The following is a 25,299-nucleotide window of genomic DNA, read 5'->3' on the forward strand; positions in this document are numbered from 1 at the left end:
AAACTGGTCCTTGCTCAGCTTGGGAGAGACAGCTCTGACTCTCCCTACGTTGGAGGAGGATCTTCTAGACCCTGTCTGGATCCTGGGATCCCCTGTAGCTGAGTACTTGGTTTGCCAGTCCTTGATGGAATATAGATGACAGTAATGTTGTCCACGACGAGTTTCTAATCCTCGGTCCTCCAAGAGAAAATTTCAAAACTGCACCAGTGTTTTAGATGGTCTTTTATGTGGTCCAGTTTCAGTGAGTCTTTTAAATAAGACTTTAATCAAAGCTGAACAGATGTTTGAAATGAGTCAAGAAGACTTTTTTCATGTACTTAGTTCTTAAAATAGTCTTTTAGACTTTAATAATTCTTAAACCAAGTACTAACATTTATGAAAGGTGACACTGTCTGTTCTTCTTAGCAATAGTTGTAGAGATTAATTTCATCCTTTCTGGTCCTGATAAGATGCTATTCCAGAGAACGTATACCTATCCTCCCTATCAGTACTTTCATACCTAACTAGCTTCTTCTTATATAGCTTTTTACTTTCTTTGGTGAGAAAACTCAAAATATTTATTTCTGAGCTCTACGTGCGTTCTTTTGAGTTAAGAGATTTCATTTTCTTTGGATTGTATTTTAGAATAGTGTGTTGTCTTAGAGTGCATGAAAAAGGAGAAAAATGGGTTGAAAGCCCATTCTTTTCGACTTGCATTTTTTTCATAGCAGATTTGTCAGCTCTACTTCCTGTGATGCATACATATCCCTTCTTCTCTCGGACACCAAAAAGAGATCAGCAATTAGTTTCTTTTGTGGATGATGATCTTCTGAAACCTGATTACCTTACTTGAATGTTTTCTGAAGATAAGATCCTATCTGCAGTGACTCATATTTTTACTCATGATGATGTGTCTTCCTTTTTTATAAGAAGCTTCTGTTGATTTGCCTTTTTTTTCTTTTGGTCACATGCTTTTTAGCTTTCTAGCAGTCTGTTACAGTAGACGGCCTGTTGTCGGTTGAAGGCCTTTAAGGAATCTTCTCTATGAAGTTCAGTAACATAAATATTTCAATTTGAAATATATATATATATACATACAAGAAAATAATATGAAATTTTCAATGAAAATATAGGTTATAAAACTTTTAGAGTACATGAAAACTTTTGGGTGTAATAAATACAGGTTTATGATCCGAGAGGTACTTTTTTTTATTACTTGGCGAGATACAAGAGGCTAAAAAAGAGGCTGCCAGGCAATTTCTACAGTTTCAGTTAAGCATCAGCAAGCTTTAACAAACATCTGAATACATTAGAATTTTATTATTTTTTTGTGCCTGTGAGGTTTCTGCCTTGCAATCACTTCAAATAACCATGCTATTGCAATCCAGAGGGACTAGCAAGCAGCCTGAAAAGTCACTGAAGTGCAAACAGTGCATTTTTTTCTTAGCACACGTTTTTCACTTGACAGTAACAAATCCATAAGAGAACTGTTTCCCTTGAATTGCCGGACTGCTGAGAGCCAAGTTTGACCAATCAGTTGTACGAACCAATGAAAGGGAGAAACAGCAGCAGCAATCTCTGCTTCATAGAGGAATCTATAAATACTTTGTTTCATAAAATCAAGGCGGCATGTTCTTGGGAATAAGTCCTCTTGCTTACTTGCAAGCAAGGAATAGAATAGCCAGAAATAGGCATAAAATAAATAATATAAATTCCATCATGAAAATGTGTCTTCAGTGTAGAAGATAGCAGTTCTGCTCTTAAGGAGTCAGTTAATTAAGCTGCCTACGCATTATCGAAAATAAAAGGAATTAGACATAAATAAAGGAATGAACCAAATAGTAAATAAAGGTAAACTGAGTAGACCCACTTTTTGTAGAGGTGGTCTATTAAACTCAGGTTGGAGTTATGATTTCTTGCCAAGTGCTGGCGTCCAAACTTTCTGTCTGACACCAAGTGAGTGGTGGTAGCATCAGCTCTCTTAGCCAATGAGCACCAATTTTTACTTGCTTGAAAACTTCTCATAATATTTTTTTTTATTATTATTATCAACAACATAAAGTTTAAGCATCTGGAAGTATCAATTGACCCATAAAGGTTTAAAAACCCAGGGTAGGTGCAGACAAAAAAGATCGTTGCTCAAAAAATACAATGCAGTATTGTGTGTTGGCTGTTTTCCTTAGTAATGACAGCAATTTTATTGCAGCGAAATCTGTAAAAATGCTGGGTTTAGTGCATTTTCCCTGAATGTATGAGAAAATAGACTCCCTTCATTAGGCATTTGGGGTTTGATTTTTTGATTTTATTTTTTTTTTTACAGTACTAGGGTTTGTTTTGTTTTACTGTGATGATTCACTGTTTTAGTTGATGATTTCATTGTTCTAGCGAAGGATTATGGTCAGGGTGACTCCCATGTTTGCCTTGATAAGGGCCTGTGGTTTCGAGCACCTCCTTGGGTTTTTGCTTGACTTTGACCGGAGATTGCGCAGCAGTTGAGCAGAAGCCTGTGCTGCGGAGGTCAGCTTGTCACCAGCCCCCATGGGATGGAACCTCACAGCCTGTAAGAGGTGGTAGAATGTGACACTTGTCTCTGAAATTTAGTGTTAATGAGGAGTCACAAACAGCCCACAGACTTATTAGTGTCTAGATAGAGTGCTTCATGTGAAAGAAATACTCTGTAGCTCTGAGCATTTCCATGTGTTTCCTTTTGCCAAATGTTTTTTCACCATAAACGTTTTCATGGTCCTTGTTTTCTACAGCTGAGACCTGAATTCAAAGCTGCAGGAAGTGCATGCTAAAGAAATGGAGAGATGAGACAAATAAATGCAAGTAACTTAATATAATGAAAAGGATATATTTTTTTATTATTATTTTTTGTGCAGGACAAAAGTATACTAAACTATGGCTGGATTTGGGGTTAGTATTGTAGTAGTTGTAGTTGGAAGGAACATTTTCTGGAATGAATTAAACTGATAATGTATTTGATCTTGGCCAAAAGTAGACAATGTTCTTTCTGAAAAATGAGTCATTCTGCAGAGCAAGAGAGTTAAAGAGGAGAGTTCTTCTGAAAGAAGGGCTTAACTTCTTCAGTCTCTGCATGAACATAATATTGTGTTAAAAAAAAAAAAATCACCACTACCCAACTTGCACGTAACAGAAGCAGGGAAATGGTCATCTTTTAGTGCCCTGTTAAAGCATTATTCTGCTGTATGCTCTGACAGGATAGTGTTCCATATAATATTCAAAGGAGCATTGTGATCTAAAATAATGATCACAGCAAGTACAGCTGATATTAGCCCAGTAAGGTTCTGAACAATAAGCGTCTCCTGCTACAATACAGATTTGCCTTTTTGCGGTGGAAGTGATAGTCATTTAGCAGTACTCTGCTCCTTAAATGCCTAATGTCTTACAGAGCTGGAGTATTGTGCTTGTATCTAGTAGTAGTTCACACACCAACCTCCCAAGAAGAGCGAGCACAAGGGACATTGTTTCAGAAGTGACTTCAGTTATTCCAAAAAAGAAAAGAAAAAAAGAAAGAAGTTATTTTTCTTGTCTGCATATTTTTTATTTTTCTGTCACCTCATTATTAAAACTAACAGATGTAAGAGATTGGATTTTCTCTCTGAATGAGGAGGACTTAAGTTTAGACTGCTTATACTGTCCCAGTGCTGAGAGAAGAATGTCAGCTATGGCCTTAAATCCAGGTAAATCTGGAGACAGAGAATAGCTGAGAAACTTTACTTGCAATCCAGATGAAATACCTATTTACTTATCAAGTAGCTTTTGCTTGATCAGTATGACTTGACACAAAATGCAAATTTAGGAAGTAACTTCATAGTAGTTTGGAAATTCCTGTAATAGAAGGTCTGTAACAACAGAAGACAAGGTCGTGTTAACTGAGTGGAGCAGAACCAAATTCTCCTCCAGCTGATTGAGGTCAGTGCCAGTGGTTACCCAGTGGAGCTGTGTATCTTCAGATCTTTGAAGTCAAGAACTAAGTATGCAGGAAGAAAGTGGACATTGTGTAGCAGTAAGTTGGCCCAAACACACTCTGGTTTGAGTATTACAGCAGTCAGCAGAGCAATAGCCTGCAAAGCTATTTTTTTTTTTCTTTAAAGTCACATCAGATACAAAGCTTTATTTCATACTGGTATGGCAGTCTTTTGGTACTGCCATACAGGTATGGCCACTCTGCGATCAGTAATGCACGCCTACAGCTGCGGTATTGTATTTTGGAAAACCTGTATTTGAAGGGTTTTACAAAATTTTTCTGTCAGAAACTTTGCATGGTTTTGCCTTAAAGAATGGTAGCCGTTTCCTCTGGTGTGTGTCACTGTTGTGTCCTGCTGATGGGATTTGATCCTTTTATGTTTAGGGTTGGAAATGCGCTCTCAGAAAAGATCTGGTGTTTGAGGGAGTTGGTTGCTGATCTCACCTCTTGTATTTTCTGTTAAAAGCACATCTTTATTAATGTTGTCACTTTAAGAGGAAACGCATTCTATTTTCAGATACTTCCTTTATTATGCATGTTGCATTTAAATGGATGTACGTTATATTTTAAAACAAAATTTCATAAGGTCACATAAGCACTGTTTTATATTTAGATTATGTGTACCGAATAAGTGTTCCACATTCTTTGAAAGCAGATAATCTGGGAGGTGCTGTGGAAGTACTAATCACATAGTTCCCATCAGAAGTAATGAACTCTGTAGCTAGATCCTTGAACTTCCAGAAAATCTTGTCCTTGCAATATAAAAAGCTGACTCAGGAGTTCGATACCTGTACGTACAATTTTTTATTAAAATCCCAAATCTGTGAGATTATTTTTCTCATCTGGATCTGTATCTGGGGGTGTTTTAAGGCTCTGTATAGTATGATTGCATGATTGGCATTTGTGTGATCTCTTCGCCTGAGGGTGATTCAAGCAGTGGAGGCCTTCATACTGTAAGTGCAAAAAATAAGGTGGTCGAGACCCTTGGACGGAGATCCTGAATTCACATACACTTAACCCACATATAAAATTTAACCAAACCAAATGCCAGTGGAATCCTGTTTGGCTGATTAGGCCCCATCCCTAGCAGTGTTCAAGGCCAGGCTGGATGGGGCTTTGAGCAGTCTGGTCTAGTGGGAGGTGTCCCACTAGAGGAGGCTGGAACTAGATGATCTTTAAGGCCCCTTCCAAGACAAACCCTTCTATGATGATTGGTAAGATATTAAACATTTGTTTACCTCACCTTGGAATGTTAGGGCTGTAATTATTAAAAATGTGTCTGTGTTAGAAAACTGAAAGGATGTCATATTTGAGATTACTTATAGACTACAGATCAGAAGAGTGCCATAAATGCCAACTCAGTATGATAGACTTTTTTTCCCATTTTTTTTCACATGATATTCTCTTTGCAAGCTATTTTTTGATGTTTACCTTTTCTTCTTACTTCTGTTTCTGAATAGCAGTACTCTGTTACCTCCCAGAACAACTTACTGCATGCGATGTGGTTGGTGGCTGTCTGCCAAAAGAACGTTTCTTCCCTGTCCCTCCCCTCCTCCTCTGACTTTGTTTTTGGGTTTTTTTTTCCCCCTCCTTAGCCAGCCGTTGTGAAAACAATTCTCAATATAGTGGGAGAGACTGGTTAGTTTGCTTGAGGAGCATAGTGCAGGAGCTAGCCCAAATCTGCCTGGGTGCCACCCCTAGTGCTACCCAGAGTCCTGTCTAAAATGTGTATACTCCTTATATGCCTAACAGCAAGGTTATACAAAGAAACATAATTAAGGCTATTATGTTCATCAGTGTGACTTCTTTGTGTTCATTTTCATAGTTGTCATTAGGTGATACCAGGTTTTTTCTGGAACTTGGTGATCTTTAAGGTCCCTTCCAACGCAAACCATTCTATGATTCATGTCGATTTAGAATTGGCATATGAATGTAACCACCTACACAAGATCATGTTTAGGTATATGTTTTTAGCAAGAGGAAATTAATGTGGTCAACTCCTCCTTGCACTGGCTCCCCTAACTAATTGTCATATGAGCTTCTACCAGGACATAAATGACTTTGGAGAGCTTTCTCTTAAAAGCACTTTCCTCAAAGGATAATAATTTTTTCACTGGGAATAAGGTTTGTATAAGACTTTGGTTACGAAATTTAGATCCTATAATTTAAAAAAGTCATCTTATGTGGCTTGAGGTAGAACTGGGAAACTTGCGTGGTATTTGCCTTCGTTAACCCTATACCCATATACTAGCAAATGAACACCTCTAGTACAGAAAGGTCAGACTAGATAATAGCTTAAGCCCATTAAAGACATGGGTGCAAAAGCTGAGGTTAAAGCTCAGTAGGTCTTCACTGCTGGTTCGTTTTGCTCACAGCCCTGAATATAGACCATTAAACCCAAATGCTGAACTTCACAGAATTTCTTTGAAGTTAATTGTGCCGGCTCCTTTCACTCAGGGTGCATGCAAGGATCCATGTCGATACTGCCGGTTGCTTGTGAAGAGCCCAGGAATTTGAGAAATAGTATTTTTATTTTACCTTAACATCCATTTCTGGGAAATACAGGCAGAGTGCTATACATCCAAAGGTAATAAACAAATTTATGTGTTTGTGTCGAGCAAATGTTTGTTTTCCACTGATAAGTCACATTGTTGTGCTGAAGGAAGTAGGATGCTTTTTGTCATACTGTGATGCTTCTGATTCTTAACAAAACACCGAGCTGTGGTGGGATGGAGCATAAAGCAGGTCTGCGATGGCACAGAGTGAGGAAACTGTGACAACAAATGTTATCCTCAGGTGAAAATGGAAAATACATACTACAAGCCAACGTGAACATCTGTTTTTTGTGGTTAGGTCTTTAGATACTATGCATTCATATACTGAGACTTAACATGCTAAGGCTGCTACCCATAAAATCTTGTAAATTGTTGGGTGCTTGGAAAGTAATTGAATTGCAGTCTGCTAGGGTAATACTACTCTAAAATTCTACAGTAAGAAGAGCAAACAAGCATACTACTCATCAAGCCCTTGTAAATATTGAGGGCTTCTTTGGGTTTTATATAACTATCGCTATATCCATGTAAATACTGATGCCTTAACTTCACTGGGTTTGGGATTTGCTCTGCCAAGAGAAATACTAACTGTAAAGAAACCTGATCCGAAGAGTTGGGTTAAATCATCAACAAAAAAAATTTACCACATTAAATTGTGAAGGACCGGCTACAAACTACTTCTAATGGCAAACTGTTGACTCTGGAAAAATACTGTATAGCAAAAAAACTAATGGAGGTCTCTTCAACCAGATTAGTGAGAAAGATGTAATGCTGAATAATTCTAATAATGAACCTACGCGTTACAGATGGACAATATTATCATCCAATCTTTGCACATAAAACCTATTCCCAGAATAAAACACAGCACTGAATTTTGCGCATCTTTTTTTCTGTGGAGCTGACTATATTTGAGCTTCTCCTCTTCAAAAGTCCTTTTCCCAATTTGCCTTGTTTCACCTTCCGTTCGGAGCATCATATGCAAAGCCAGGCTGTCCCTGCTTCTTTTGCAGGACGTTCCTTCCTCGTTGAAAGGGCTGTCTTCCTCTGGCGCATTGAAATGGATGGAGCAATATGAGGATGTGTTGTTCCGTCTCTGGCTATTCCTGCCCTCCCACTGACCGACCTCGTGACTTTATAAATTATTAAACTTCCCCAGGCCTTTGTTTTTCACATCTGTAAAACTGAGGATAGGAGAATTTCCCTATTGCTATAAATAACCTTGATCTAAGGATATGAGCTGGAAATCCTGACCCATACACCAATGAAGCACTTTCCTCATGAGTAATCCTTCTGATGGGGTTATTTGTGGAATAAGCATTGCTCCCTGCATTAACAGGAGATCATGACAGTGCTTTTGCTTTTCCATTTGCTACGGAGGATGCTCAGGGGCAGTGCTGACCTTGGAGGGTGGCAGGGGAAGAGGCGGTTGTTTCTTTGATGTGTAAGGGAGTGAATGCTGTTTTACTCCCATCCCGTTTTATTTCTCTCCCCGTGACCTGATTCAGCATCTTCTGGTATATGTGATAAGAGCACCTTTCCCCGCTCATCTTGGAACAATTCTGTAAAATGGTCACTAGAACACCATCCCCTTTCTACTGAAACTCTGCTATGTTGCTTTGAGCTGGAAATGAAAGTTTTCATTTTGACACCTCACTGCTGTGATACCCACTTACTTTCCTGAAAAATTCAGTTAGGGTAAGAAGCATGAAGGAAAGGTATTTTTCTCTGCCAGTGTAGGTTTTACAGTACTTAGTAGAGGCTGTTTCCTGAGAGACTCTTGCTTCTGGTATCTCTTATATATATGAAGGTGCTCCTGTCTTGGCCAGGTTTATGTACCTGTTTTTTATTTTGTTTTGAGATGCTGCAAATAATTTTGTGATACATAAAGTAATTTTATGGAGCAATTTTTAAAAACTTTGTGCTGAAGATATTTTTGTAGCCTTAATATCTTGAAGGGCTTGCTGCCACATGGTTTAGGTTTTTTGTTTTTTTTTTTCCTTCCTCCTTCACCAGAGAATATTAATAACTGTTGTCCTGAAGGTCTCTTCTGATGTGATGTTTTCTCTTCCCCACTCTTTTTCACTCTACCTCTTCAAATCAAGTGTCATTAATTTGTTCTAGCCTTCAGGGGGTGGTGGGAGAAAACTAACTCCTATTACAAGGAGCGAGCGTGGGTTGATCTTTACAGACACTAGCATTTCAAGTGCTGGCGGAGCAGAACGCAGTATAGTGTCCTTGTGTCTTACACAGAAAACAGCTTTTCCCAGGATACTTCTTTGGGGTTTGATTTGTTTTTGTTTTTTCCTAAGTACAAAGAAGGAAAGTCAGCAACTAAACAACATTGTCAAATGAGGTGTTGATGGTCCATTTTCGGTTTCCTTTGCTGTACCTGTATTGGGGAATGGTTTCTGGCTTTATCTTTGGTGAAGCAGGCCTCTTTATGAAAATATGTAAGTGTAGTTTTTTGTTAATGCCAATTCACTCTGGTAGTATAAACTCATCAATTTGCATGCAGTGATTGAAGGGAAAAGATAGATGAAAGCCTATTATAATCATGTTAGATAACCAGATATGAATATGAATGAGATCATGCTTCTTTTGGAAATACTGAGCTGTGTTGTTCAATACACTTAATATAACAAACATTTATACGAGAGCCTGTTATGTTGAGTCTAGTAGATGTCGTTTTAGGATGATAAGTTACCTAGTGAGCTGTCTAAATGATTCTGACTTTAATTTGTGTAAGTAATGAAGTCTGCAAGTTCTTTAAACATCTCTTATAAACAGAAACAGAATTGCACGACTATAAAACAATGTATGTAAGTTAACTGGCTTTTTGTCTTGAGTAATGCTTTAGTGAGCAGCTACAAATAAAACCTTTTGGAGTTTCTTCTTTTATTTTGTACTTCTCCTTCCTCCTTGTTCTCCAAAAAGTAAGGAAGAAAATTGCTCAATCTCTAACAATCTAAAAAAAAATTAAATAAATAAAAAAAAAAATTAAAAAAAAAATACATGGAACAAAGCCGTGATGTTTCGAATACTTCATCCTGCTGTTTCTCAGAAACATGTACACTTGGAAACAAAGCTCATTCAAGCTCAAAGATTGTGTAATCAAAAACATATGACTCTTATATGTGACTTTGTTCTTAAATCTTGGGGGAAACGAGAGCCTTCTGGTTAATAGTTGAGCCCTTCAGGAGCTATCCAGTAGTCTTTCTTGAAGCACCTGAGAATTTCATGCATATAGCTCTTGGAGGTGTTTTCTCTCATTTATTGGTTGGCTAAGGAAGCCATCTTTGACTCCTCAGCTGCAGAAGTTCGTCTAGTTGGTTTTCCTTTGTGTGCCCACTGTTGCTTGTACGTACTCCTTCCTCGCTTGGCTTCTTCATTCAGCCTTTGGTAACTTTTCATTGTTCCAAACTACTTCCCTGGAGAAGTGGTTGGGACATACTTCTCACTGCGGTATGCAGCCTCTTGCCCATGTTATCCTGTAGACCCAGACAAATGAGCATCTGTCTGAGTCAGCTCAGACACGTGCAGGTTTACACGGTGCACTCATCCCTTTTTCAGTAAGGCTTTGTAACTACGGGGTGTCCTTGGAAAACAGGAAGCTCCTGGAAGCGTGTGCTAACTAGAGGAATGGTAAGCAGCTAAACACTTCCTAAACGTTGTACAAAGCAAAGAAAGCCCTCTGCCATTTGCGGTCTGCATTCTGCATTGTAACTCAATAGGGTGGATTTCTCCCTTAGGTTTTGTGGTATCACACGCTGCTTTGCTGAAGCCCAGTCTCTTGGAGCTCAGTGCAAAGACATCCCTAGCTCAGTGAATGTAAAGAACAAGTTGTTAAGCGTTGGATAATATTCCCTACACAGTGTTAGTTTCTTCTTTAAAAGGTGTCTTTGCCTCATTACTCTTAAGTGTCATACCTGTATGAGTTTGCAGATGTTGCTTCTGAAGCTGATGATGGGGTGTTGCGTATCTGCTCCTAATCTCTGATGACATTTGAAGATAGGAATATAATCTTGTGATACATGGAATGTAAATTCACTTGAAACATTACTGGTATTTTACTATCAGACTGTAATGTTACACCAATTAAGTATATACATGATAAATGAGGAAATAAGTGCAGCATATCCAAACTGTTGGAGATAGAAAATCTTTTAATTGATAGTGTTTAATGTACTGAGAATATAAATTTTGTTTTAAATATCCATCTGGAGTGGGAAACCACACAGACTAATCTCTGGACTGAGTTTGTACGTAGTGAAGAGCATTTAGTTATCTGAAGGAAGGTATCTGAAGAGCATTTTCAGACTCTTTATGCCAATAATCATTGCAATCTAAATCACTGCTCTACCACTTTGTCTTCTATAAATAAGCTGGGGATACCACGGCAAGGCTTCGAACTTCCTTCGCTGCTAGTACAACTTGAACTTAATGGTTCCTGTTCAGTGTTGCTTGTTACTTTTACATAAATCAGAGGAAGATCTGCTCAGTGAAGCCAACAGAAAAATAATTTAATTTGTATTAGTATGACAGTTTCTAAAAACAAACAAATGGAAAAACCTTTTCACCGTTCTCTCCCCCGTGTCCACTTTCTATTTTTATAATAAAATGGTATTTTACAGACAGTTACGTTGGGAAAGTTCTGGTGCTGTAGTGTAAGACAGTGTAGTGGATCGAAGGACCCATAATAGCAAGTAGGAAAAGCTGCTCAAAAACATGATTTCTCAGTAATTACATGGACAGTCCTGTGAATTTGAATCTTTCGAAGGAGCTCATGTGTTCCCTGAAAATGTCCTCAACCGGTGTTTCTTAAACCTCTGATTGCACCAATGAATTCAGTAGGAAATCAGTTTAAAACAGCTTAAAAGATCTTTTTACGTAGCATGTTGTGCAGTTCTGGAGCTTGCTGTCAAGAGAGGTTAGGTAGGTAGACACTATCAAGAGATTTAGATAGGCAAATTCGTGGGCAACTGATCCCTGGAAGTGGAAAGTCAATGGAAACATCATTTTATTGTTGCCCAGCTGGCAACTTAAGGATACAAAGAAGGTTGAAAAGCAATGGATAAATTAAGCAGTCTTTTTTTTTTTTTTTTTTTTTTTGGGGGGGGGGGGGCGAGGGAAATAGACTGTCAGATTATTTAGTTATCGTAAGTTGATGAGTGTAAAAAGGCAATGGCTTGATGGCACTTTTGGGAAACCACTGATACAGGAAAATATGTGAGTTTCTAATAGAAGGCATATCACCCAGTATTCCTCCTTTTGATAAATTTGTTTTGTAGGAACACAGCTGCTTTTAACGTTAATCCCACACAAATACAAAGTGGGTTTTATGTTCCCTGTGTTCATACTTTAAATCCATAAGCACATTGATCCTGGAGATCTTTGTTAAGAATTGAACTTCCTGCTTCACTGTGCTGTTTTTTATTTTTTTCTTACTTGGTGGAAAAATGTTCATGTCTTGTTGAATGTGTTGTTCAATAGCAAGTGCTCCAGTACCAATAGAGGGTCTCCACAAGTATGAAAAAGGGCATTTTTGGCAAAATTAAAAGGAATAAGAGGTCCTATGGTAATGCTTGTACAAGAGTAAACATGAATGAATAATAATTAGCGTGCTTTCAAATTTTTTTTCTGTAACATGGAGGGAGAAGGTGGTGAACTTAAAGAGCTTTGTAGAGGTGGCACGGAGTGGATGTGGAACCTCTGCTATGGGCTCTTGGTGGGACAGTGCTCCAAGGCTCTTGGAGATGGCAAGCTGCAAGACAAGGCATGAAGTGTGTGGCAGAGTAATTAGCTGATGCATGTTTCCGCCTTCATGAATGGAAATCTAATGCTGGATCTCTTCTGTCCCCACCTAATGAAAGATAAAGCATTGATCTGGCTGCCTGGGAAATCTTCCAGTTTTGAGATTCATAAGAGTTGGAAAAGAAAGGTGGTGGAAAGTGTAAGATCCTTAAGCTGTGGTGCTGGGCTACCTTTCCTATACCATGCTTTTGCCAAGAAAGGTTGGACCAGATGATCCTTGAGATTCCTTCCAGCCTGGTATTCTATGATTCCATGCTATTCCAGGGAAAATACTAATTGAATTAACTGTATGTAACATTGTGGTCTTTCGGTAGGAATTCTGCGATCTCCACAATAAATTAAATCTCAATATTAACCCTTAGTTTTGAGTGTCTTCCCTTCCTGTGACAGCATTTACCTGCTGATTTTAAGCTTCTCTTTTGCAACTACTTTAGTTGCTTGTCAAGTTGGGTCTGAGGGTTTTTTAGCTTTCCATCTTTTTTTTTTTTTTTTTTGGGGTATGTTTCTGCATGTGTTGTCATGTGTAAAAAGAATAAGCTGCTGCATGCAGAGTTCCTGGACTTTCCATCAAGTGTCAATTCTCAAGTCCAGCTCAGAATTTTGCAAGTCATGGGATTGCAGGGTTCTGCACTTATTTCTGTCCTCTTCAGTGGTTTGCTCCCTGCTTTTCTGACTTGTGACAAATTCACGTGCATACAGCTACTTAGAGAATGCTGTCTAACCTTCTTGGTTTCTCTGTAATGGCCTCAATGTATTTACCTGTTCACGTGTTTAAAAAAAAAAAAACAAAAAAACAAACTTGTTTCTTTGTGCTTTAGTGAAAGAGCAAAAGTTATATCCATTTAAAATCTTTCAGTCTTGTTCAACTTCAGGTTTTTGCAGTTGGAGCAAATGGGGGCGGGCGATAATTGGTAGAGCTGTACAGTTATATAACTAAAAGCTTTTCTGCTGGAAGTTGGGAGAGCAGATTGCTTGGCCATCAATATGCGACGCGTGTTCTTAATCTTCCCACAGTGTCCGTGCAGAGGAGTACAGTCAAGCAATGTGTATTGGTTTGGTAGATTAATGTGTTCAAATAAAAATGCTATCAAAAAATTTCCTTTGAGGTACTTCTTTTTTTATTTTTTTTTTCTTTTGAGAAAGAGGGATGGTGTTATACCACTTGAGGATTTAAATAGTATTTATTTTGCATAATTAATGGCAGATATTATTTTTAGTTAGAAATTGTAACCGTTGATGGCTTTCAACATGAAGGTTGTCATCTAATACTCTTGGGGAGGGGGCAGGAATCAACTAGGAAAAAGAGATTATACAATATAACACAGTGGTAACAAAAGTACTATAAGCTATTTTATGGGGAAAATACCCTGTTACTCTCTCAGAGGAGTGCTCAGCTAGCCAGCGCTTGTGAATTGTGTCACCAATTTCACATAAATATTCATGAAGGCAGTGACTGGGACATAAGAGGTTTTTTCTGTGCCTGAGGGGGCGTTGTATGGTTGGTTTTGGTTTGGGAGGGATTTTTTTTGGTTTTTAGTTTTTTGAATGGAATGCCAATATTATATCGATCCTATTGTTAGTGTGTACATTCAGAGAAAAGTGATGCAAGTAAAAAATATAATGTGACTGAGGTGAAAGACAATAACATATGAACACTGTGCTACGACTTCATTGGATTTGGTGTTAGAGCTGTTCTGTATAGTCCTTTGTTATCTATTTGGAGACGTGACTTCAGTTTCTCCATGACACGCGATAAATGCGAGGTTTGTTTATCTGTGATAGAACGAGACCTCTGTATCAACTTTCAGACAAAAACTCAAATGAGAGCACTGCTTGAATACAGAAGCTTGAACCATTACATCAGAGAGAGCATCCGAAGTCTTCTGAATTTAGTGTTAGCAGTAAATAAGAAGCTGAGCTGCTGTTGCAAGATAACGTCTATCTTGGACCCTTGGTTTATTTGGTTGCATTGTAATCACCTTTCCAGTTTGCAAATTGGATATTTATTTTTTTTTTTTTCAGTCATTGAAGGGAGAACCACTCTAAACTAACCTCAGTAACAGTCAAGGCAACGTTTTCTTTGTTAAGGTTTGTTGCCAGAAAAGGTTTGGGCTCAGCCCTGAACTGGGGAGTTCTGCCACTCCCTTAGGTAGAGGAAACAAAGCAAGGCAAAAGGAAGCAGGTTTCGGCACAGCGTTGTTAGTTAAGCTTCCATGGGGGCCTCCAAAAGCATTGCCTACCTTCCTGCAGATGCTTAAAACCACCCACCACGGAGTTTGCAATTTCACAAGATAGCTGAACCGATCTCTTACCCCCAAGGCACAAAAAGAGACATCCCCGCTTAGCCCCGGCCGCACATCACTTGTGCTCTGTCTGTCGTGTTCACTGGGAGCTGCTCTTTCTGGAGAAGCCGCTTGTTAGATTGACTTCATTGCAATGAAGTGAAACAAATCATAATTATCTGAGGTTAAATAAAGTGGTAGAGGTTAAAGCATGAAAAATCAGTGTCCTCTCACGTAAGACATGCTTTGGGAAAGCAAGCAGGCCATTTTTTCCTTACAGAAACCAGAAGTCAGAAATTTGTCGGTTTAACCAGTGGCATCCACAGGACAGGCACACTTTGCATTTTACAAAAAGGCTATTGGTGGTCATTTGGGTTTAAGAGTAGGAGAACTAAAGGAATGATGTTGAAAGAAAGCGTAACCTTGCTTGAACATGTTCTCTCTTCAGGACTTCTTTGGTTTGTCTTATTACTGTTGCCAGTATCGTGTGTTCTGCTGGGCAGTAGGAGGAATGGACAGATACCTATGAAAATAATTATGGGTCATATTTGCCCGATGGCTCTCTTTTAAGTAGTTGGTAGCCTTTTGCACACATATACATGGACGCATGTCATTTAAAAAAAACCAGCTTCTGCTGAGCAGCTGCCAGCTCTCACTGGTCGTTTAACTAGAGAATGATGCACAAAATCGTCATAACGCATTTCTCATGAAAGAAAGCAACTGCAGAATGCATGTGCCTAAGATGATCTTGGCATGGTTAATCTGAATATTGCTTATAGCTCTTTCTCTTTTTTTTTTTTTTTTCCTTCTAGTTTGTGGAGACATCCATGGTCAGTTCTTTGACTTGATGAAACTGTTTGAAGTGGGAGGTTCTCCAGCTAACACGCGGTATCTCTTCCTGGGGGACTATGTGGACAGAGGGTACTTCAGCATTGAAGTAAGTTTCTTATTTCTGTTTTTGGCTACGAAACTGCTATTGTGTATATTTAGCATCATAATTTAATCCCTTCAGGAATACTGACGGTCTTTGCAGATACCACTTGTGAGCAAAAGAAGTCCACGTTAATGTCACTGTTGGGGTTTTCATAAGGGTTGCTTGGTATCCAGACAAATCCCACTATATCTGTGCTGGAAAGCTGATGGAGAATGGACCTTGGTGCTAACTAGTGGTCGTCCAAATATAGCACAGAAGGCGGTCTGCTCTGCAGCTTGCGCAAGCTAAATCAGATGAATAGACATGAGCTATTCAAAGAGAGACGTAACAGAAAAACTAAATAAAAAACTCAGTTTAGTTTGATGTTTAGGTTTATTTGATCTGAGTTTCCTGGATGCGAAATTTTATGAAAATGGAAGGACTAGATAAGGGGGTAAATGGGACAAAAAAGCCAGCAGATAACATGCTCGGCATGAAGGCCATGCTATCCGTGAGCTCTGCACCGAGCAGCTCCGATGTGGCCACTCAGACGGAGCTTGCGTGGGAACATGCTGCCACCCAGGTGTCAGGTTGCAGGGTGTGCCCTGCTGTAGCGCCTGTGTTGAATGGCGGTGGTGAGCAGACCTGTGGGAGGTGTGCCCAGGTAGAGGAACTCCTTCACCTAGTGATGGAGCTCCGTGAGGAGGTAAGTCGTCTGAGGAGTATAAGGGATTGTGAACAGGAGATAGATAACTGGAGTCGCATCCTGCCTTCCCTGAAAGAAGCACCTCAGGCAGACAGAGCTCCACATACAGAGCACTCCCCACCCTCTAGCAGCACAGCTGAATGTGGAGATTCAGAGGACAGGGGCCAGTGGCAACAAGTCCCTGTCCGGCGTGGCAGGCGTGCCACCCAGGTGACCCCCACACCATCCGAGGTGCCCTTGCAGAACGGATATGATGTTCTGCAAAGGGAACCGGAGGATGAGGAGGACAACAGCTTACTGAACTTGGAGTTGTCACTGAGGCCGAGACGGATTAAGCCTCATATAACAACATCTTCGGTTAGGAAAGAAAGACGGGTCCTTGTAGTAGGGGACTCGATTCTGAAGGGAGTAGAAGGTCCCATATGTAGACCAGACCCAATCTGTAGGGAGGTCTGCTGTCTCCCTGGGGCCAAAGTTAAGGATGTCCGGAAGAAACTCCCTATCCTAGTTAAGCCTGCTGACTACTACCCTTTATTGATTTTTCAGTTAGGCAATGATGAAATTTCAGGAAGAAGCCTAAGGGCAATGAAGAAAGACTTCAGGGCCCTGGGACGGATGGTTAGGGGATCAGGAGCACAAATAGTGTTTGCTTCTATCCCAACAGTTGCAAGGATAGATGAGAAGATTAATAGGAAATGCCAGCTGTTCAATGCCTGGCTCAGAGACTGGTGTCATCGGCAGGACTTGGGGTTCTTTGATTATGGGCTGCTTTTCAGGACGCCAGGCCTGCTGGCAACAGACAGCAAAAGCCTGTCTCAGAGGGGGAAAAGGGTTTTAGGGCAAGAGTTGGCGGGGCTCATTGACAGGGCATTAAACTAGATTTGAAGGGGGATGGGGATAGATCCATGCTTGCTAGCAAAAAGCCTGAAGGTGGCATGCTGGCACTAGACTTGGAAAAGATAGGGGGCGTAACCAGGCTCCTTAGGAATAAGTCTGGGGGTGGCAGAATTTCGGCTCCCGCCAGTAAAAAGGAGAAAGGACCTATAGCCCAGCTGGAGTGCTTATACACTAATGCACGTAGCATGGGTAACAAACAGGAGGAGCTGGAAGCCATTGTGCAGCAGGATAATTATGATGTAGTCGCCATCACAGAAACGTGGTGGGATGACTCACATAGCTATAGTGCTGCCATGGATGCCTATAGGCTCTTCAGGAAGGATAGGCAAGCAAGGAGAGGCGGGGGTGTGGCCCTGTATGTTAAGGAGTGTTATGAATGCTTTGAACTTAATGATGGTGATAATGAGACTGAGTGTTTATGGGTAAGAATCAGGGGCAGGGCTAACAAGGCAGATATCGTAGTAGGAGTCTGTTATAGACCGCCCAATCAGGATGAGGAGGCAGATGAAATATTCTATAAACGGCTGGGAGAAGTCTCAAGATCGCGAGCTCTTGTCCTCGTGGGGGACTTCAATTTGCCGGACATCTGCTGGGAATACAATACAGCAGGGAGGGAACGGTCTAGAAGGTTCCTGGAATGTGCTGGGGATAACTTCCTGACACAGCTAGTGAGAGAGCCAACTAGGGAAGGTGCCCTGCTGGATCTGTTGTTTGTAAATAGGGAAGGTCTTGTGGGGGATGTGAAGGTTGGAGGCTGTCTTGGGAACAGTGACCATGAAATGATAAGAGTTTTCGATTCTGCGAGAAGCAAGGAGAGGGGTCAGCAGAACTGCTACCTTGGACTTCCGGAGGGCGGACTTTGGGCTTTTCAGGAGCCTGGTTGACAAAGTCCCCTGGGAGGCAGTCCTCCAGGGCAAAGGAGCCCAGGAAGCCTGGATGATTTTCAAGAAGGAAGTCTTAAAGGCGCAGGAGCAGGCTGTCCCCATGTGCCAGAAGACAAGCCGTCGGGGAAAAAGGCCGGCCTGGCTAAACAGGGAGCTAGTGTTGCAACTTCGGGAAAAAAAGAGGATCTATGGCCTCTGGAAGGAAGGGCAGGCCACTCAAGACGACTACAAAGAGGTAGTTAAGCTATGTAGGGAAAAAATCAGGAGGGCCAAAGCCCAGCTGGAGCTAAACCTGGCTTCTGTTGTCAAGGACAACAAAAAAAGCTTCTATAAATATATTAGCAATAGGAAGAGGACTAAGGATTATCTCTGTCCTCTAGTAGATGGGGCCGGCAACATAGTGACCAAGGATGAGGAAAAGGCTGAGGTACTTAATGAAGTCTTTGCCTCAGTCTTCAGCAGTAGGACCAGTTGTTCCCTGAGCACCCAGACCCCTGAGCTAGAAGACAGGGATGGGGAGCAGAATGAAGCCCCCGTAATCCAAAGGGAAATGGTGAGGGACCTGCTTCAGCACCTGGAGGTGCACAAATCTATGGGGCCGGATGGGATCCACTTAGTGGATGAGGGAAAAGCTGTGGATGTTATCTACTTGGATTTTTGCAAAGCTTTTGACACTGTTTCCCACAGCATTCTCCTGGAGAAACTGGCTGCTCATGGCCTGGACAGGTGTACTCTTCGCTGGGTAAAAAACTGGCTGGATGGCCGTGCCCAGAGAGTGGTGGTAAATGGAGTTAAATCCAGTTGGTGTCCGGTCACAAGTGGTGTCCCCCGGGGCTCGGTGCTGGGGCCGGTTCTCTTTAATATCTTTATCAATGATCTGGATGAAGGGATCGAATGCACCCTCAGTAAGTTCGCAGATGACACTAAGCTGGGCGGGCGTGTTGATCTGCTTGAGGGTAGGTTGGCTCTGCAGAGGGACCTGGACAGGCTGGACCGATGGGCTGAGACCAATGGTATGAGGTTCAACAAGGCCAAATGCCGGGTCCTGCACTTGGGACACAACAACCCCATGCAGCGCTACAGGATTGGGGCAGAGTGGCTTGAAAGCAGCTCGACAGAAAAGGACTTGGGAGTGTTGGTTGACAGCCGGCTGAATATGAGCCAGCAGTGTGCCCAGGTGGCCAAGAAGGCCAACAGCATCCTAGCCTGTATCAGGAATAGTGTGGTGAGCCGGACTAGGGAAGTGATCATCCCCCTGTACTCGGCACTGGTGAGGCCCCACCTCGAGTACTGCGTTCAGTTTTGGGCCCCTCGCTACAAGAGGGACATTGAGGTGTTGGAGCATGTCCAGAGAAGGGCTACAAAGCTGGTGAGGGGCCTGGAGGACAAACCTTATGAAGAACGACTGAGGGAGCTGGGGTTGTTTAGCCTGGAGAAGAGGAGGCTGAGGGGAGACCTTATCACCCTCTACAACTACCTGAAAGGAGGTTGTAGAGAGATGGGGGCTGACCTCTTCTCCCTGGTGACAAGTGATAGGACGAGGGGAAACGGGTTCAAGTTACGTCAGGGGAGGTTTAGATTAGATATTAGGAGACATTTTTTCACTGAAAGGGTTATTAAATTCACTGAAAGGGTTATTAAACATTGGAATAGGCTGCCCAGGGAGGTGGTGGATTCACCATCCCTGGAGGTGTTTAAAAAAAAGGTAGATGGGGCACTTAGGGACATGGTTTAGAAGTGGCTCTTGTCAGGGTAGGCTAAAGGTTGGACTCGATGATCTTAAAGGTCCCTTCCAACCTCAACAATTCTATGATTCTGTGCTGTGCTGGAGACAATGAATGAGTTCTGTTTAGATACGGCATGCAGGAGTGCATGGTCTCTGGCTTTTGATGCAGCACATGTGCCCTGTTGAAGATGCTGAGACTTGATGCAGGCTCAAGTATTAGGCTGCAGAATGTGGAGATCAAATGACAGTACCTTTAGCTGGCTTATGAAGGAAGCAGTGTCGTGTCCAACCTGCCCGCCTTTGACTAGAAGTGAGTTAAATACGAAGCATGAATCCTTTGTTCCTCTGCTCAAAAAACAAAGTGAATTTTTTTCTTCTTTTTTTGCTGCTTGGTTTTGCAAACTGACAGATGAAGTGCACAACTATCAAATAAAAACTAATCAGGATTTGTTCATCCAGGTCATAGTTGGTCATAGTCACTGAACGGTCATTCAGAAACCCTTGCAGCAGCTTTTGAGCTACGGCTTCACTCCTTTCTCTGAAAAGTTCAGACTTTAACTCCCCCCGAGTCAGGGGAGAATACCCATTTTCTGCTAGAAGCAATGTCAGTCCTTTGATACATGGTTGTGTGTCTGTGACTAGATAAGATGGCAGCATGCGAGAGCACATATACTTCTACATACCACGTCTTAGTACGCTGTTGTCATATTGATACAAAAATATGTAATCCCAAGCAGCTGAGTTATTTATATGTTGGTAAAATGGATCAGTGCATTATCTTGCCAGGGTTGTATTTATAGTATGAAGAGAAGTTTCTTAAAAATAAGATTCAGTAAGACTACTTGTGCTTTATTAGATCATTTTAAAACTTAATTTAAAATGTTAACAGAATCTTTTGGCACATTTTACAAATAGAAGTATGCTGTTCCAAGTACAAATGCTCTAAAAGCTTAAGAATTGCAAGGTTCTTTCACCCACCTGCCAAAAATCAATATTGTCAGGGTTTAGTCTCATACTGAAGTGAGCACTTTGGTCGTGAGTTTTTTGATCCTTCTCTGATCCACGGTGAGCTGTGAGCAAAGTAATCACTGTGGATTACCGTGCTGGGTCTCTTGGGGAAGGTTGGGAGAGTGGGGGGTGGCTTCACAGGCTTAAACTGTTTTGCAGCTCAGTCTTGAACTACCATTTTTCAGTTGCGGTAACCTGTTTTGTATCTCCTGTAGACTTTGAGCAAGCCAAGTGGTATCTGGAAGAGGACAGTTTTGTCTTCATTTCTACATACGTTTTTAATATATGAAATAGAACAAGTGGATTTGTTTCAGCTTTCAAGTGCTTGTCTGATAGTTTGCCAAAATCTACTCCAGGGCTATTACCAATTAAAGACAAAAGCAAGCCATATAACACAAAGCAAAATAGCTTATGGGAATAAGCCCCTTAAAATTCCCCATTTAGCAACCTGCATATACGTATTTAGCAAATTATATTCTGAATTTGGTTTCTCCATTCTGGAACTCTACTTTTTCACTGGAAGCAGTACTGGCTTCTGCCAGCACCAAGGAAATAGCTGAGCTGTTGCTTATATGACTCTTTTTTGTATGTAAGGTTCTCAAATCACTACTTTTTTGGTCACATAACTGATTGTCCCCACCTGTCACCTTGATTAAAGAATGCCTTTGAAAGAAAAGGCAGTTTTCTGTTTCATAAGTGTATTTGGATGTAGAGCTATGCATTCAGCCATGAACTCAGCACAATAAGTAGTGACAAGGAAAGGAAAATGGTGAAGAATGCAACTTGGCACGTTGGGGTGGTGGTGGGGGGGTGCTTTTGGTGGAGAAGGGGCCCTGAGCATGTCCAGCAGGCACCAGCTCTTGCCAGTACTTTGTGTTGGAGAAGTACTGGTGGTAAACAGTCCTAGCCTGGTCTCAGTGCGTATTTCTACCATGACAGTCGCACAGTGATCGATGTTCCATCCATCTGTTGGCTTCCCTTTCTGCTGTGTAGATACGAGACTATTGCACGAGTTCTGGGGTCTTTCCAAAAGAATTAAGTAGCTGGTCCAAGGTACTAATCATGAGTAATATAAGCTGTAAAAAAAAAAAATCCCTTAGATTGCCGTGTGATAGCTAATGTAAAAGTGATACCATTGAGCCTAGACCTAGCTGAGTTCTGGTAGTGGGCGAGATAATCCTTGTCTGTGGGCTGCAAAGCATTTGGGATTCTTCTGGATGAAAGGTACTATATAATGTAAGCTATTATCATTAAGAACAGAAGAAGAAATTGCATAAGGTAGGTGGCAGGCATTTGATAATGCAGAGGGAAAAAGAGAAAAGTATTTGTATTGTAAGGCACTCAGCAGAAATGACAGTCCTTGCCCCACGGAGCTCTTGATCTAGGGGATCAATCCTTCGCGTGTGTGCTCTGTTTTTACCAGAGCTAGCTTCACTGTTTGAAGGAGGCGTGTTTTGTGCCTTTAAAATTACCTCTAAGCAAGGTGTTGCAGGATGGGAGACTAATAAAGGAATTATAACAGCTAAAACAAAAAATGTCAACATTATAGATAGGATGAGACGAGGTTTCCCAGAACAGACCAAATCTTTATCCTGTAGCTGTGCTGTCTTTTCCATTTGACCTTTTGGCAGAGCCTGAGCATTTCTTCACTTAGAATAACAAATTTTGGCAAGTTGCAATATCTGATACGGCACACTTGTTTCCTTGGCTCTGTCACTGATAACGTTTCCCTGTTGTGCTTCTGCACCGTTCCAGGGGTTTGACTCCAGAGGAGAAACCCCTCAGTTCTCGCTTTCAAACAAGTTTTATGGTCATGGAGAAAAGAAACCCAAATGATCAAAACAGAGGGCTATTTTTAAATGCAAAGAATAGTTAGAGCATGATTGGTTCTGCAGGAATGGGTTGTAAGGAAGAATGACTAATCTCTACCTGAGCCTGAAAGCGCCCTTTTCAGAGGCAGACATAAATGCCATGTGGTGTAGGGGGGAGTAAACATACAGACTGCTTTTCATCATAGTCTTGGAAAAATTACAATCAGAGTAAATACAGACTATAATGCATTAATAACATTATGTAAACGAACTGTTGGAATTATTTTCTTGCTCAATCCCACATAAAAACATACAGGTTTAAATGTCGATTGAATACCAGAAGGTACATACTGATCACTTTTGACAGAGGAGATAGATCTGGAGAATTAAACCAATGTTAAAAATGAACAAAATCAGAGTTGTGTTTTAAGATTCAAAACATTTGTGCATCTTCATTTCCCAAACACAAAGACTGAAATTCTAGAAGGAGAAACTGGTTTTGTGGTATTTCTAGCAAGAACAGTGAGGTGTTTGAAGTGAGTCTGGAATTTGACCGTCAGGCCTTGCATCAATTAAAAAAGCATCTGGTGCTTGAGATGCTTCTGAAATCAGTGAACTGTTAGAAATTGTTAACTGGTCTCTCCCAAGAAAAGATTTACGTATAAATAAATTTGTGTTAGTAAACTGTGGGTGAAGTGAATGCTGGTGAATCCATGTGTTGGTCATCTCTCAAGTCTCCATGCACTTTTTAGGACTTTATTGGAAGAATGAACACCTTTCAGTTTCCTCCATTGCTCTAGAGCGTTAATGTTTCCCAATAAACAGCTTGATTTAAAATAGTTTTGGCTGGTCGGGAATAGTTTACCAGTGAAGTGAACTGTTTTTTTCACTTCTCTCAGAGCAAAGGAAGTCCTAATACCTTAATTATCCTAAATTTCCTTGCCCTTTTCTTCTGTGTAACAGTAACAAGTATGTTTCTCTGCAGGAAGAATTCGCTTCTTGTAAGATCTCATTTTTGCTGGGCAGTCCTCCTCAGAGCTCTGAATATTTGGTAATTCTCAGATTATTTTTGTAAATATTAGATTCCCAGATCTGTTTGTGTCAGGGCTGTCCTGGCAGCTTGCCTAGTCCTGTGCCAGCTCTTCCCGGAGCGAGTCCCCAACATGCCAGGAACCCCTTTTGGCTGCAGGGAGAGAAGGTGGGACAGTGCCCTGGAGGTCGCTTGCACCATTTCCCCTGCACTGCTTCCATCGTTCTGTGGGACCCATCTCCACAGAAAACAGCGGGGGCCAAGACACGGCGTCTAATGAGGAAGGCTAGGAGCCACCACTTGGATACCTGTTTAGAAAGTACTAGCTATAAGAATTAGAGGAACATTTAAGAAAAGGAATTTTCTGGTCACTTTTTGGTTGAAAAAGAGGTCCATCCCTTTTGGATATTTTTGAGGTCCCTCCAAGGGCTGAAATAGGACTAATGTGGTCTAAACACTAGAAAACAGTATAAGTAGCAACTAGCTAGAGATTAGCTACAAGAGTCTTGCCATAATTGAAGTCTGGAGGTGCTAAAGTACTATGCAGGTATCAAAACAAGATCCCAAAGACGCTTGGGAATATTCAACAGATGCTTTAAAAAAATAAACACAAGTTGAATGACCGGAATGAGATTCTTGAACAATGTTTTAGAAACAGCTGAGACCCTGACCACGAGGAATCTATTTCCACAGCAGTAGCCTTTTAAATTTTTAAATATCCAACCTGTATGTACATAAGCACTGGTTTTAGGAACACAAAACCCAGGTAAAATAAGAGCACATTGGCAAAAAAGTTGTGGCAGAGACTGTAAGTTGTCACTGGAGATCTGGTTGATGCAATCTTACTGTCCCTGCTCTGCAGCAGAGCTTTAAGAGAAGAGATCATCCTTTCTGCCCTGAAAGTTGCGGGTAAAAAAGAATGAAATCCTGGTTGCAGTGAAGGCAATATTTTTTTTTTCCTTATTTTCAGTAGTGTTCAGAGTTTTCTTTTCCTGTGCTCAAGGGATGGTAGTTCAGAAATGGCAAGAACTTGCCTCTCCTGTGAGAATTTTGGCTACAGATGCAGTGTATCTTTATTTGTCTCTGAAATAAAGCTGTAGTAAATAGTCATACCAGCAGTGTGAATACAGTCGTGTTTGTAAAAAGGTACATCGTTTCCATTGGGATAGTTATTCCATTTTAGAAAGCTGTACCTGTAGTAGGTACCATAATGGTAGAATTATTTCAGTGCAGTTAAAGTAATGCAATGTTTTTATTTAGGTGAGGTGCGTGTTAGTTACAGAGTGAAGGACCTATGCTAATATACTGTTCCATCAGTACAGACTGTAGCAAAGCGTGGCTCAAATTGTCCTTTTCAGTATGAATTACCTTGTGTTTGTTCACACTTAATTTCATCCGCTGGGGGGAGTGCCCAGTGGCATCAGTCATTTGGAGAGAGAGTTCATCTTTTGGTACCCATACAAAGCCACAGAGCAAGTTACCTCTTTTTTTTGACGTGAGCACCCAGAAGTGAGTGCGCTGTCTTACAGGTGTCGCTGTGGTTGCAATCTAGTGGCGGTGGTAACGATTTCTCGATATTCCTTGTTTTGAGGATGTAACTTGGGATGCGTGCAAGAGATCTGGGGCTTTTCGTTTTCCTTTTCAGAAGGAACTGAAAGGTCGAGTTGTGCAAAGGCTCAAATTCAGCATGTGACAGTGGAGTTAAATCC

The 25,299-nt window shown here is 41.0% G+C and overlaps 1 protein-coding gene across 2 annotated transcripts in view; it reads left to right on the forward strand.

The window, feature by feature from the left end:
* Positions 1–25,299, forward strand: part of PPP3CA (protein phosphatase 3 catalytic subunit alpha) — a 204,943-nt gene that overhangs the window by 126,380 nt on the left and 53,264 nt on the right. For both annotated transcript variants that reach the window (XM_074589480.1, XM_074589479.1), the window contains exon 3: positions 15,428–15,552. In XM_074589480.1, coding sequence (XP_074445581.1) covers positions 15,428–15,552 — 125 coding nt within the window. The remainder of the gene's footprint in view (positions 1–15,427; positions 15,553–25,299) is intronic.

This window comes from Larus michahellis, chromosome 5 (assembly GCF_964199755.1).
Source record: "Larus michahellis chromosome 5, bLarMic1.1, whole genome shotgun sequence".
In the NCBI taxonomy this organism is placed as follows: domain Eukaryota; kingdom Metazoa; phylum Chordata; class Aves; order Charadriiformes; family Laridae; genus Larus; species Larus michahellis.